The 12,064-nt window shown below is 39.7% G+C and overlaps 3 protein-coding genes across 3 annotated transcripts in view; 2 read left to right on the forward strand and 1 right to left on the reverse strand.

Moving 5' to 3' along the window:
- LOC103514212 (peptidyl-alpha-hydroxyglycine alpha-amidating lyase 1) overlaps positions 1-2,807 on the forward strand; it is a 50,356-nt gene extending 47,549 nt beyond the window's left edge. The window contains exon 9 of the mRNA XM_026827248.1: positions 2,309-2,807. Within this exon, the coding sequence (XP_026683049.1) occupies positions 2,309-2,580 (272 nt within the window). The 3' untranslated portion in view covers positions 2,581-2,807. The remainder of the gene's footprint in view (positions 1-2,308) is intronic.
- Positions 2,770-5,978, reverse strand: LOC113469485. The gene is made up of 3 exons (XM_026827242.1): positions 5,963-5,978; positions 4,163-4,510; positions 2,770-3,638 (listed from the first exon to the last, which is right to left on the reverse strand). The coding sequence occupies exon 3, from the start codon at positions 3,475-3,477 to the stop codon at positions 2,770-2,772; it is 708 nt and encodes a 235-aa protein (XP_026683043.1). The 5' UTR covers positions 3,478-3,638; positions 4,163-4,510; positions 5,963-5,978.
- Positions 5,979-7,633: 1,655 nt separating this feature from the next.
- On the forward strand, positions 7,634-11,402 carry LOC103514213 (N-alpha-acetyltransferase 35, NatC auxiliary subunit-like). The gene is made up of 5 exons (XM_026827243.1): positions 7,634-8,043; positions 8,193-8,385; positions 8,816-8,932; positions 9,268-9,464; positions 11,319-11,402. Exons 1-5 carry the CDS (start codon positions 7,963-7,965, stop codon positions 11,400-11,402), a joined length of 672 nt encoding a protein of 223 aa, XP_026683044.1. The 5' UTR covers positions 7,634-7,962.
- Positions 11,403-12,064: the final 662 nt, after the last annotated feature.

Genomic DNA, 12,064 nt, shown 5'->3' on the forward strand with positions numbered 1-12,064 from the left:
GCTTTGTGAGAATTGGCACAAAAGTTGGCTTTGTATAAAAATGCAATTATTGTGTTATGTAACTATTAAAAATTTTGTGTTATGTAATTTTTAGTGATCACTGCAGCATTGTAGGATTTTCCGAATATCCCATTTTATTCACACAATGTTTACCTACTTTGCTGGTACTGATCACTATGTATATAGGTAGCTCCTCGTTTTCCTCAAGAGGCTGAGTGGACTGTGTCACAGCCAGTTACCATTTTTTTTTTTTTTTTCAAAATAATAACTTAGGTTGTTTATTTTTCAATAAGACAGAACATAACAATGATAGTAAAAATGTTAACTGTTATTTCTGTGTTGGTCCTAATCTACCCGATTGACTCGGTAACTCTGTGGAATTTTGACACCTCCTGTCCCTTGGATTTGTACATTATTGACTGATCTACAGAATAAATAGAGTAACATTGATTATTTGTTTCTCTTGCAGGACAATCAATATGAACGGAGTGAAAAAGTTGAAGGAGAAAATGCCAAAACACCTCCTCCAATCACTGCAGGTAACTTATGATTTTATGAACCACTTTTGGTAGTTGTTGAGAATTTTTTAATTCTTGTTTAAAATAGCTACACAATATTGTCCTTGTGAAGCTGAGTGCATTCTGCATTGCAAGCATAGAGTAGAAAAAAAACACCATCTGGTAGGGAATTGAATCTGATACCTTTAATTTTCAAGCCTAGTGTGATACACACTCAGCCTCAAAAGTTCTGATGGCATATGTAATAAGTACTTGTACAAATTGACTACCTCTTTTGATTGATTCAAATAAATATTTATCAATAGGTGTTAGGTACCTAAATTTCTTGCCTACTAGACAAAATTTCTGCTAGTAAATCCTTGAGGCATGACCATTAATGTGACTATCCATTTAGTGGTCTAGCTCAGCGTAGCTTAACAAAAACAAATTGGAAAATAGCCTATAACCTTCACAGGAGTGCGAGCAATAAGTTCACAAAGTTTTGTAGCAATCGGATGAGCAGTTTGGCCAGGCATAAAGTTCAAACAAACACACACACAACACAAATAATATTCATTTTTATATATTAAGAAGATATGTATCTTTTTATAAATAGTTTGCATTTGCTGAAGATTTGGTTTCATCTACATCCACATTCTTGGAGTCCTCTTGTTCGGTGGTTGTGTTTGTTGGATCTTTTGGTTTGATTCCTGCAAGAGTATTAGTTACGAGAGGACCATCTCTCGGATTTGTATCTCCAACTGTATTTTGATACTTTCCTTCGGACATTTGTTTTAAACGTGCTTCAGGTTTGTCATCTACATCCATAACATTTTCGCGACTCTCTTCCTCAGTGTTTACATGTCTTGGATTGATTTCTTCAACTGTATTTTGATACCTGCCTTCACCACTACACCACCGAGGCAGGTATGTGTTAGATCAGATTGATCAAACTTTGTTTCAATTTATTTATTTTTCCTCAATTCTTTTAGTACCTATATTGTTCCTGAAAAAGTTTTTATCCAATTGTTTGAGTAATAAAAGATTGTAAAGTAAAATTCTCTATCCTGCCAACGGGCTTGGCCTAAAGGTGATCATTAGTTGGGTGAAAGAGCTCACAGTCTGAGAATCCTCTCATTAAAGCCTTTTAAAAATGTATTCCTCTTTTACCTACGCACATGGTAATGGTAATAACATCATAATAACGTATTCAATTACGAATTACATAGGAAAAAGCCATGATATCTCCCTAAAAAACCCAATCGGTAGAGAAAGAAGAACCAAGTATTGATATTTGATAGCCCATTATTATAATAATAAGCCGTCCGTTGAATTATCAATATTTTTTAAACGTTTTTCACACTTTTACTATCATTTATTTTTCACCTTTTTTAAACCCTTAATTTACATCATTTAAAACATTACTTTCCTTCCTATAGGATAAGGAAAGTAAAAATAACCTTTTTAACCTTTTAATGACTCAGTGCTCTTCAACCCTTAAGACAAGAAGAATTACCCCTCCCCCCTTCCCCTCTCTTCCCATCTAGAATTTCCCTCCCTTATCGACTTCCCAGTCTAGATCCGTCCACAGCAGTCATATGGTTACGGTCTTGGTTAGAGAAAGGCCAAGCCTGTCATCTAACCCTGAGTTTTGTGAGAACCAGTGCCAAGTCAACCCTGGTCAAAGGTGCTATCTCTCCAAAGCTCTTCAATATCAGATGCCCTCCCAACCTAAACCCTTAATTTACATTATTTAAAAAAATAACCTTTTTAACCTTTTAATGACTCAGTGCTCTTCAACCTTTTTCCAGACGATCTCAACGTGACCATTTCCGACGCAATGTACACGGCCGCGCAACCATCGGCCTCCGGCCTTCTCTCCCTCCCCTCTCTTTCCGGCCAAGAGCAAGGCGGTGCCCTGGTTCTGGCCGTTCTCGTTATTAGCGCAGTGCTATTGGTGGGAATAGCGGTGCTTGTGGCCTCCTTTGTGTATACGAAAACTACGACAGGTAGGCGGGGCAAGCGAAGGAGGGCGGGGTCAGTTGAGCATTTGTTCCTAGAAGAAACGAACTTGGTCCATTGATTGGTCATTGAGAAGCCAATGAAAAGCTAGAATTGTTTTGGCCAATAGAAAGAGAGGATTTTATTTTAGAACCTTTGTCTGCACTCCCGTGAAGGTTATAGGCTATTTACCGGTTCGTTTTTGTTAAGCTACGCCGAGCAAGACCACTAAATGGATGAGTGACAGGAACGGCCATCCCTTAAGGGTTTACTAGCAGAAATCCGGAGCGAAGCGACGGGTTTCGGCTAGTAAAACTTCACTTTCAGTTGTACCGTCTTCATCTGACAAGAAGCCTTTGGTTGCAGTTTCAGCTGAACTGGCAGTATATGTATTGGTCACATCTTCTTCACAGTTTCTGTGAAGAGCTTTCCTGCTTTGAAGAGTTCGGATCGTGCCATTTCGGGTAGGTTGGGTTGTTTCATGTGTGGAAGGCTGAATGATTTTTGAGGAAGTTGGAGTGATTTTGGTAGTTTCTGTGGTCGTGTTTGACGAGTGTACAATTGGAAGACTCTTTGATATCTCAACTAACTCATTTGGTGTTCCAGTTCTTTCTGAATTTGCAATTGGAGATTTTGCGGATGGAAAGACCTCTTGGCCGCTGCTCTGGACTACTCCTGGTTTTTCGTCACGGCCTTGGCCTTCTTCGACGGCCTCTAGGTTTCCGTTGTCTTCAAGGGTTTTGCGCAAAGACGTTGGAAGACTCTTTGGTGTCTCAACGAACTCCTCATTTGGTGTTCCAGTTTCTGAATTTGCGATTGGAGGTTTTGCGAATGGAAGGACCTCTTGGCTGCTGCTCTGGACTCCTGGTTTTGCGTCACGGCCCTGGCTTTCTGCGACGGCCTCTAGATTTCCGCTGTCGAGGGTATCTCCCAAAGACGTCGTTGATAAGTGAGACTCTGGAGTACTATAAGTAGACATCGCCGTCGATAGTGACCAGCTGTCAGAAGGAAGGGTAGAAGGGGTTGTAGCAGAAGGGGTTGCGATGCAAGATGCCAAGCTGACAGAAGAGGAGGCTGATATGTTGGGCGAAGATTGAGAAGAGGAGAAGGAGCTGTTTGGGAAAGGCCCCGAAATTTCACCTGGAAATCAGAGAGAAAACCGTTCGAGATATAATGAAAATTAAGAAAAAGAGATGGAAGGACCCTATTAGAATATAGAGACCTTTGGGCCTTACATTAACCTTCCGGGCCCCAAAGGTTGAGAGAAAGAGGTTGTTTTTTTTTAGTGGGTATGGCTCTAGACACTAATACTGAGACACTCCCCATATCAAAGGTTTTGGCTTTTGATTTGGGGATCTTCCTTAGATTTTCCCACATCTAAAAAAAAAAAAAAAAAAAAAAAAAAAAAAAAAAAAAAAAAAAAAGAAAAATTGTGCCATTTTGGGAAGGTGGGATCGATTCATTTGCGGAAAGCTGAGAGATTTTTGGGGAAGTATGAGTGGCGTCTTTCAAAGAAGGTTGGGTTCTGGTGATTTTGAACGAACTTTGGGTTGTGCCATTTTGGGAAGGTGGGATCGATTCATTTGCGGAAAGCTGAGAGATTTTTGGGGAAGTTTGAGTGGCGTCTTTCAAAGAAGGTTGGGTGCTGGTGATTTTCAACGAACTTTGTGTTGTGCCATTTTGGGAAGGTGGGGTCGTTTCGTCAGTGGAAGACTGAGTGATTTTTGACGAAGTCTGATTGACGTTTTTCAAAGAAGTTAGGGATGTTTGAGTGGCGTCTTTCGAAGAAGTTTGAGTGCTGGTGATTTCAGACGAACTTTGTGTTCTATTTTGGGTGGGTTCAGTCGTGACTTTCAGGGCCGTTGGAGCTGTGGCCGGCGGGTTTGGCGCACGTTTGACCGGTGGGCTGGGTGCTGGCCGGGTTTTGCCGAATTTGGACACGGTACGACGGTCGCAGGCCGGGGATGCTAGGGGGGTTTGGGGTGATGATCGAAGGGAGTTGCTACGACGGACTGCGAATGTGAAATCAGAAAGGACGATTCGTTAGTACAAACATATGAGTTTAGCGCAAACGACATGCCCATAACCAGAAAGAAAAAAAAAAAAAAAAAAAAAAAAAAAAAAAATTATACCCCCCTCTCTTTAATCACCAAAACACAGGTATTCTATTCTATTCAAAACTTACTTGGCTTGATCATCCAGAACACACAGGAGACCATTGGGTTTCCCCTCGACCAGCTGCAGACACAGCGTATTGTCCGAGAATTCAATATGGCGCCAACGAATTCCCTCCTTATTCTATTCTATTCTATTCTATTCAAAACTTACTTGGCTTGATCATCCAGAACACACAGGAGACCATTGGGTTTCCCCTCGACCAGCTGCAGACACAGCGTATTGTCCGAGAATTCAATATGGCGCCAACGAATACCCTCCTTGTTGTATTCTTCCTGTTCGTATTGAAACACGTGCTGGTTGAAGTAGTACTGCAGGTGTTCGTTGGCGTAGTTGATGCACAGCTGCTCGAAACTACCAACGAAAAATTAAATGAAAGAAAAATTTTAGTTTGGAAAAAAATAAGCGGAAAGTAATTTAAGTAAAAAAATAATTGGAGTAAAAAGTACCGTAAAAAGTTAGAGAGCAACTAACTGCCAAAGAAAATTTGCGAAACAAAATTTGGTTGGACTGTGACAGCGAAAAATTTAGTAAAGAAAAAGAGTTTTGTTTTTTTGTTTTTTTTTTTTTTTTTTTTTTTTTTTTTTTTTTTTTTTTTTTTTAAGAGGTTTGACAGAGGGAACTTTAACTGCTATGGTCTTATCGTCCCGAAATCGAGGAGAGAAGGAAGACAGGATAGGAGAAAGCCAGCCGTTCCGAGAACGAACATTATCCCATCAGGATAAAATCCGCCCCGGGCGGGAATCGAACCCGCGGCCTAGCGCTTACGAGGCAGACGCACTACCAACTAAGCTAACTAGGCTGGCTGAGACGTTCGTAAACAAGAGCGAAATGAAACGTCCGAATTCCTGGGGCATCCGCACAGAAAGAAAAACTAGTTGTAAGAGATGTTCACATAGAATCGTAGGTTTGAAGCTTGAAGTCAATTGCTCAAAATGGGTGAATTGATTGTGTAAATTTAATAATTAATTGTAAATTTAACTAACTTAAGTTGGGATTTATTCCCTGAACCGTAATAAAAAAAAGATAAAATTGTTTAATGGGTAAATAAAATTAGGTTTATTTATCATTTTACGTACACCTCGCTATTTTGTTAATAAATAGGTTTATTTAATATTTTACGCCACGCGCAGTTAATTGAAATGTTGGAGGCACTCTCTGCCACCTAACCCCGGTCTGTGGACACTATGGTCACTTGTTGAGTGTTCACTTTCATCTGGATATGTCGAGAACGAATGAATATGATCGAGTTACGAATGGTCGCTGTGGAAGCAAATCCGTCCACGTACCTTTGAGATAGAAGAGAATATTATACCCTGTTTAATTATTTATACTGCCAGAATGAGACTTAAAAGTCCCTTTAAGGCAGATGAAAAGAGGGTTTCTTAGCGATGCGTTTTCATTCCATTGATCTTTGAGCCTGTATTTGTCGCCAAAATACGTTATAACGTAATCTTTTGATTCGTATCAACCAATTGGGCTGGATTTTTTTCCCATTATTATTACTTTCTATTTTTTTATGACTTTCTTTTGAGTTGCAGGAGCTCTTCCACCTAACCACTAATTTTTTCTTTCACTGTGACCCTTTTAAAGCGGGGTGTCCACACATAGACTTATTCACATTAGGTCATTTTATTTCTGAAGAGACGATACACAACACGTTAGGTTGGAAAATGACTGAAATGAGAGATGACTATTGACTGTAATGTACTTAAACACAGTATTTAACACAGGATGCCAGTGTATGGTACACAGGGACGTAAATATAAAATTGAACAACTAATATAGTCCTATAGTCCATATTTTTTTTAGTCTCATTCGAGCAGGATAAACAAGGTATATTCTATTCTATTCCATATGTTAGTTGGAGTGCCGCGGAAAGATAGGAGTCTTGAAAAGCGAATCGCGGTGGCGACAACTTTGAGAAGCAAGTCAGCACATGAGAGCTACGGTAAGTCCGTCTGGCTGAAAAGTTCTAATAAGAACGAAACGCGTCCTGGACTACTCAGATTTTTTTTTCAAGAGGTTTGGCAGAGGGAACTGTAACTGCTAAGGTCTTACTGTCCCGATAGGAGAAAGCCAGCCGTTCCGAGAACAAATAATTTCCGTTAAGGATAAAATCCGCCACGGGCAGGAATCGAACCCGCGGCCTAGCGCTTACAAGGCAGACGCGCTACCAACCATTCTCTCTTCGACAAGACCTCCGTTGTTACCGTTCCCCTGTCCCTAGTTCCTCATTTTTTTATGTTCTCTGACTTAGAAATGTCACCCAAGAAAGCACAACTGTTCCATTAAGGGAATTATAAGCACATGAAAACTACGCTATGTTTGTCTGGCTGATGAGTTCTAAGAAGAAGGAAACGCGTCCTGGGTTACTCAGAAATTTTCATGAACCCGTCCCTGATTTTGATCGTCAGATATCATTGTTATCACAACAGTAGGTACCTATCAGACCCAAATCAATTGATTTTTATTGATCTGATTGCAGTAGGTACATGCGACCAGATCTGATATGAGTAGGTACCTACATATAGTTGTTCTCTGCCAGTCAGTCAGTTCAATGATGTTGTAGTCACAGAAAAAAAACCTCCCTATTTCTTATAGGTACCTTCCTACATAACTACATTACCTGCACATTAAAGCAAGGTTTTTACAAATATCGTTCACAAAAAAAAAGAAGAAAAAAAGGTTATTTTTCTTTTCCCTTCAAAGAAATCTTCGCTACAACGAAAACTCGTTATAACGGAAAGCGGAAAGAGCTCTTGAATTTCGTTAGATCGAGGTAATCGCGTGTTTTTTTCCCCCATCTGAGATACGAAAAAATGGTACCCACAGAAAAAAATTTGTACGGAGATTCCAGAACACGTACGGTATTTCTCTCAAGGACAAACGGACATTTGGCAACACTGTCGAGATAATGGATCAGCTGATCTCGAAAGCCGAAAGTAAACAAATGTGGATTTGAAATTTGGATTTTTGGAAATGCTGCTAAAGGCTAAAGGATTAAAGATTAATTAAAGTTAAAAGGATAAGGATTAAGAGAACCATGACTCTGGGATTAAAAGCTGTCTTTTGAGAGTAATGGACTCAGGTAATAATAACTCCAGTACCTACCTTGAGCACATACATTTCCATTTGATTGATCCCATAATCTAGAACTTCAGTTTTTCAAATCCTGTAAATCCCAGCTTTGTACTCTTATCAAAAAGAAGATTGGTAAAGTAGGTACCAAAAGATCTACCAAAGTTTCCCACAAAAAAATAAAATAAAAATAAAGCCACCTCCAAAAATGAGTACCAATCCCGTAAGCACTGAAGCAAACTACAACTGGGTCAACGTCACATCAGATTTCTTCGAATCAATAAAATATCTCGAGCTTGGAGAACTTCTTCATGATGAATTCTTTGGACTGTTTGAAGCCATGTCAGCTATCGAGATGATGGACCCGAAAATGGATGCAGGGATGGTTTGTAACCGAGGGAACAACAGTGTGAGGATTTCTTCGAATCAATAAAATATCTCGAGCTTGGAGAACTTCTTCATGATGAATTCTTCGGACTGTTTGAAGCCATGTCAGCTATCGAGATGATGGACCCGAAAATGGATGCAGGGATGGTTTGTAACCGAGGGAACAACAGTGTGATGAACTTTGATAAGGCAGTGGCGACTGGAGTGATTGACATTAAGGACATCCCGTTTGACGTGCAGATTGGTGAGTTCTATGTTTGTTGGATAAGGTTTGATATTACGGTAATTATTCAGAAGCCATGACAATGGAAAAAAAAAGTGGTACTTGTGCAGAAGTCATTTCAGTGGAAGATTGCTACCAAAGGAACTGGCACAAACAAGCAGTGACCAGTGTTATTATAAGGTTAGGTTAAACGCAAAAAGGAGTTTTCACAATTAGAGCAGTGATTAGTGTTCTTATAGGGTTAGGTTGAATACAAAAATGAGCTTTCTTTTCCACTGTCATGGCTTCTGCGTAATTACCAAAAAAAGGCTGTTCAACCGAACAATATAGCAACACTGGTCACTGCTCATTTGTGACCAACCAAATAGGTACCTATTGAGGTAACAAAAAAATTGCATTTAATTTTTTGTGTATTATAAAATGATGGCTAATAAGCTTTGTCTCTCCGCAGGTGTTATTGACGAGACTTACTCCTGTCTCGTCTCATGGCTGAGTGGTCACTCCCTCGCTCAGACTCTATTCACAAACATCTATCTTCACAAACCACACTCTATTGAGTCTCCGACTCCTTATAGAGTTAGGTTGAATACAAAAATGAGCTTTCTTTTCCACTGTCATGGCTTCTGCGTAATTACCAAAAAAAGGCTGTTTAACCTAACAATATAGCAACACTGGTCACTGCTCATTTGTGACCAACCAAATAGGTACCTATTGAGGTAACAAAAAATTGCATTTAATTTTTTGTGTATTATAAAATGATGGCTAATAAGCTTTGTCTCTCCACAGGTGTTATTGACGAGACTTACTCCTGTCTTGTCTCATGGCTGAGTGGTCACTCCCTCGCTCAGACTCTATTCACAAACATCTATCTTCACAAACCACACTCTATTGAGTCTCCGACTCTCAAAGCATTTGCCATCTGCATGCACAAGCTGATTGATGTCATTAGAGACTTTGTCAACCGGGGGGTGGTTTATGAAGAGGAGGACTTTCAGCCGATGCTGTACGGGTTTCGACTGTTCCCTGAAGTGTGCCCTTCGCGTACTGTGGGAATGTTGCGAGAGCTGGAATGGACACAGTCCAAATTGAACTTTGCAAAGGTAGAAAATACAAAATGAAGAAAAAGAAAAATTCCCTATCTCCTTATTTTTCTTTTCTTTGACTTAGAAACCTCACCTAAGCACAACTGGTCTATTAGATTACTTCCCATGATTCTTCACCTCCTCCCTCAAGTGGGAGGGGAAATGAGTTAAATTTAAATTAGGTACATACCTACAATAGAAGAAAGTAATCAACAAATAAAGGAGGAAACAAAGATTAAGAACTCCTTCATCAGCAGTATAAATAAAGTACCTATTTGTAATTGTAAAAACAGGAAGAAAAAAGAGAAGCTTAGACTGTGGAAGTAAAGGGACTTTTCAGTCCTATTCCAGCAGGATAAACAAGGTATATTCTATTGACTTCTTCTTGTTCTTTTTCTTTGCCTTTTCCTGTGCACAGACAGGGTCAGCGTTTTTTGTCAGCCTCTCAATCAGCCCTAGGGTGTTTGCTTTGGGCTTTTTTTTTTACCAGGAACACGAAAGTGGTGGTGCAAATTTTGTCCAGAAAACAATAAAGCCAAAAAAACCAACAAAAAAAAACTGGTTTTTGGGGGACCAATTGTTAGTGAGTTATCGCGGTACACAAACAGACACAAAAATGACCAAAAATTGTGGAGTTGAAACTTGAAATTCGCTTCGTTCGTTTAACTAGTCAAAGAACTTGAATGGTACCTTCTGGTTCAATGGTAACTAGTTTGTCTTCGGGTGTTAGTCACGTGACCTGGCTGTCACGAGTGAGAAATGACGAGCTGTTCATTGACACGAGACCTAGATATCATAATGTACTAGATAAGTACGTAATGCACTGGTTATGTATATATCGTAATGTACTAGATATTACATATGTTCTTATAGTAATGTAGTCAGCTCCCATGGCGTAGTGGTCACTGCACTCGCCTGAACAGCTCGTCATTTCTCACTCGTGACAGCGGGAGACCCGGGTTTGATTCCCGGCGGGGTCAAGAAATTTGTATCAAGCAAATGATTGACTCCGTGACTGGATGTTGCGGCGGGGCCCACTCAGCCTCGTGAGGAAAATGAGTAGCTATGACATATAAATGCGCATAGCGACCGGTGCCAGCATGGTAGGTAAACCGGCGCAGTCGGTAGGATTTTCTTTCGTGAAAATGATGTGATATTTTGTGTCTCTGTGTCTCAATTCTATATTCAATTTTTCAATGGACCAATTCAATAAGCCCTGTGCATTGCTAATGACAGGCAATGTTGCACAAAACTTCAAAGATTTTGTGCGTGATGTGAAGATTTATTTTACGGCCACAGAAACTGATAAGAAACCGGAAAAAAGAGCATGTTTGGTAGTTTTGGCCAGATGATTTGTTATAATAAATGTTCAGTCTGAAATCTTGAAATCCGTGTCTTCCATACTAAACATAACTAACCTAAACCCAAAATAAGAGAAAGGAAAATCAACTGATTTGGTAATAATATTTCTCTAATTGATAGATTACATTAAAATATAGGTACATTACATTCTATGTTACAGGTAGGTAAACATTGGATGTTCGATGATTATTGAGATATTGGGAAAAAATCCTACAATGCTGCAGTGAGCACCAAAGTTGTGACATAAAAGAAACTGCATGTACACAAGGTACCTATAATATTCTATTCTATCCTATTTTATCCCCCAGGACCTGTTCGTGGAAGTATCCCGACTGCAGCCCTGTCTGATTTCTCGCTCGTCATTTGGTTTTGGCTATAAATTTTACGAGTGGATGCCCTTCGCACTCAACCTTTACTATTTCTTTAGCAAGGGAAATTCAGGCTAATCTACTCCCTGTTTAAAGTCCCCCCAGCCATACTATTGACTATTCTATTCTAATTATCTTTCAGACTGATGATCTCACTTCACAGCAAGTCAAAGCTCTCATTCTCCGCATCAAGTTCTCTCGTCTCCTGTACCAATGTTTGAACTAGTAATAGGATGGCTAAAAGCACTTTTTGGTAAAAAGTAATGTAGGCATCGCGGCACGTAGATCTATTTACCAAGTTAAGCAACGTTGGGTTTGGTTAAGGCCGAATGGTGATAGCAAAACAAAGTATTTCCTACCAAGGCATGGGATGGGATGAAAAAGGAACTCATTTTTATCAGTCATACACCAGGGTAATGGTCTTGAGCCATGTTTTATTGAACCACAGTCGCATTGTGAGGGCTTGGTCTTACTCTTTCGAAGAATACTGAACCCTTTGAAATGCCTCTTGCTTGTTGGGCTGTTTAGGGTTATGTATAACAATAATGCGACCAATAAACGTCGCAATATCAATACTATCGGTCAATCGATTTAGATTTTTGATGAATCTTGGATGCGAATAGGGTGTTCTAAAACTTAACTATAGAAAGTACGATATGGATATGCGTATACCTTCCTTGAACAGTATACAAGTACAATAGATCTTTAGGATTATTGAGATATTGGGATAAATCCTACAATGCTGGAGTGAACACCAAAGTTGTGATATACGTAATAACACAAAGAAACTGCATTTACATTTATAGTAATGTAATGTAATGTACTAGATCAGGGGTTACCAACTAGCGGCCCGCGGGCCCGCCAGACCATTTTTGTGGCCCGCAAAAG

This window comes from Diaphorina citri, unplaced genomic scaffold (genome assembly GCF_000475195.1).
Source record: "Diaphorina citri unplaced genomic scaffold, Diaci psyllid genome assembly version 1.1 scaffold1101, whole genome shotgun sequence".
NCBI classification, from domain to species: Eukaryota; Metazoa; Arthropoda; class Insecta; order Hemiptera; family Psyllidae; genus Diaphorina; species Diaphorina citri.

Excerpts from the sequence above, each read along its gene's own strand:
- LOC113469485 (XM_026827242.1), bottom strand. The coding sequence starts at position 3,477 with ATGTCTACTTATAGTACTCCAGAGTCTCACTTATCAACGACGTCTTTG.
- LOC103514213 (XM_026827243.1), top strand. The coding sequence starts at position 7,963 with ATGAGTACCAATCCCGTAAGCACTGAAGCAAACTACAACTGGGTCAAC. Across the intron at positions 8,386-8,815 it reads CCCGTTTGACGTGCAGATTG|GTGTTATTGACGAGACTTAC; the intron begins GTGAGTTCTATG and ends GTCTCTCCGCAG. Across the intron at positions 8,933-9,267 it reads CTCTATTGAGTCTCCGACTC|TCAAAGCATTTGCCATCTGC; the intron begins CTTATAGAGTTA and ends AGTCTCCGACTC.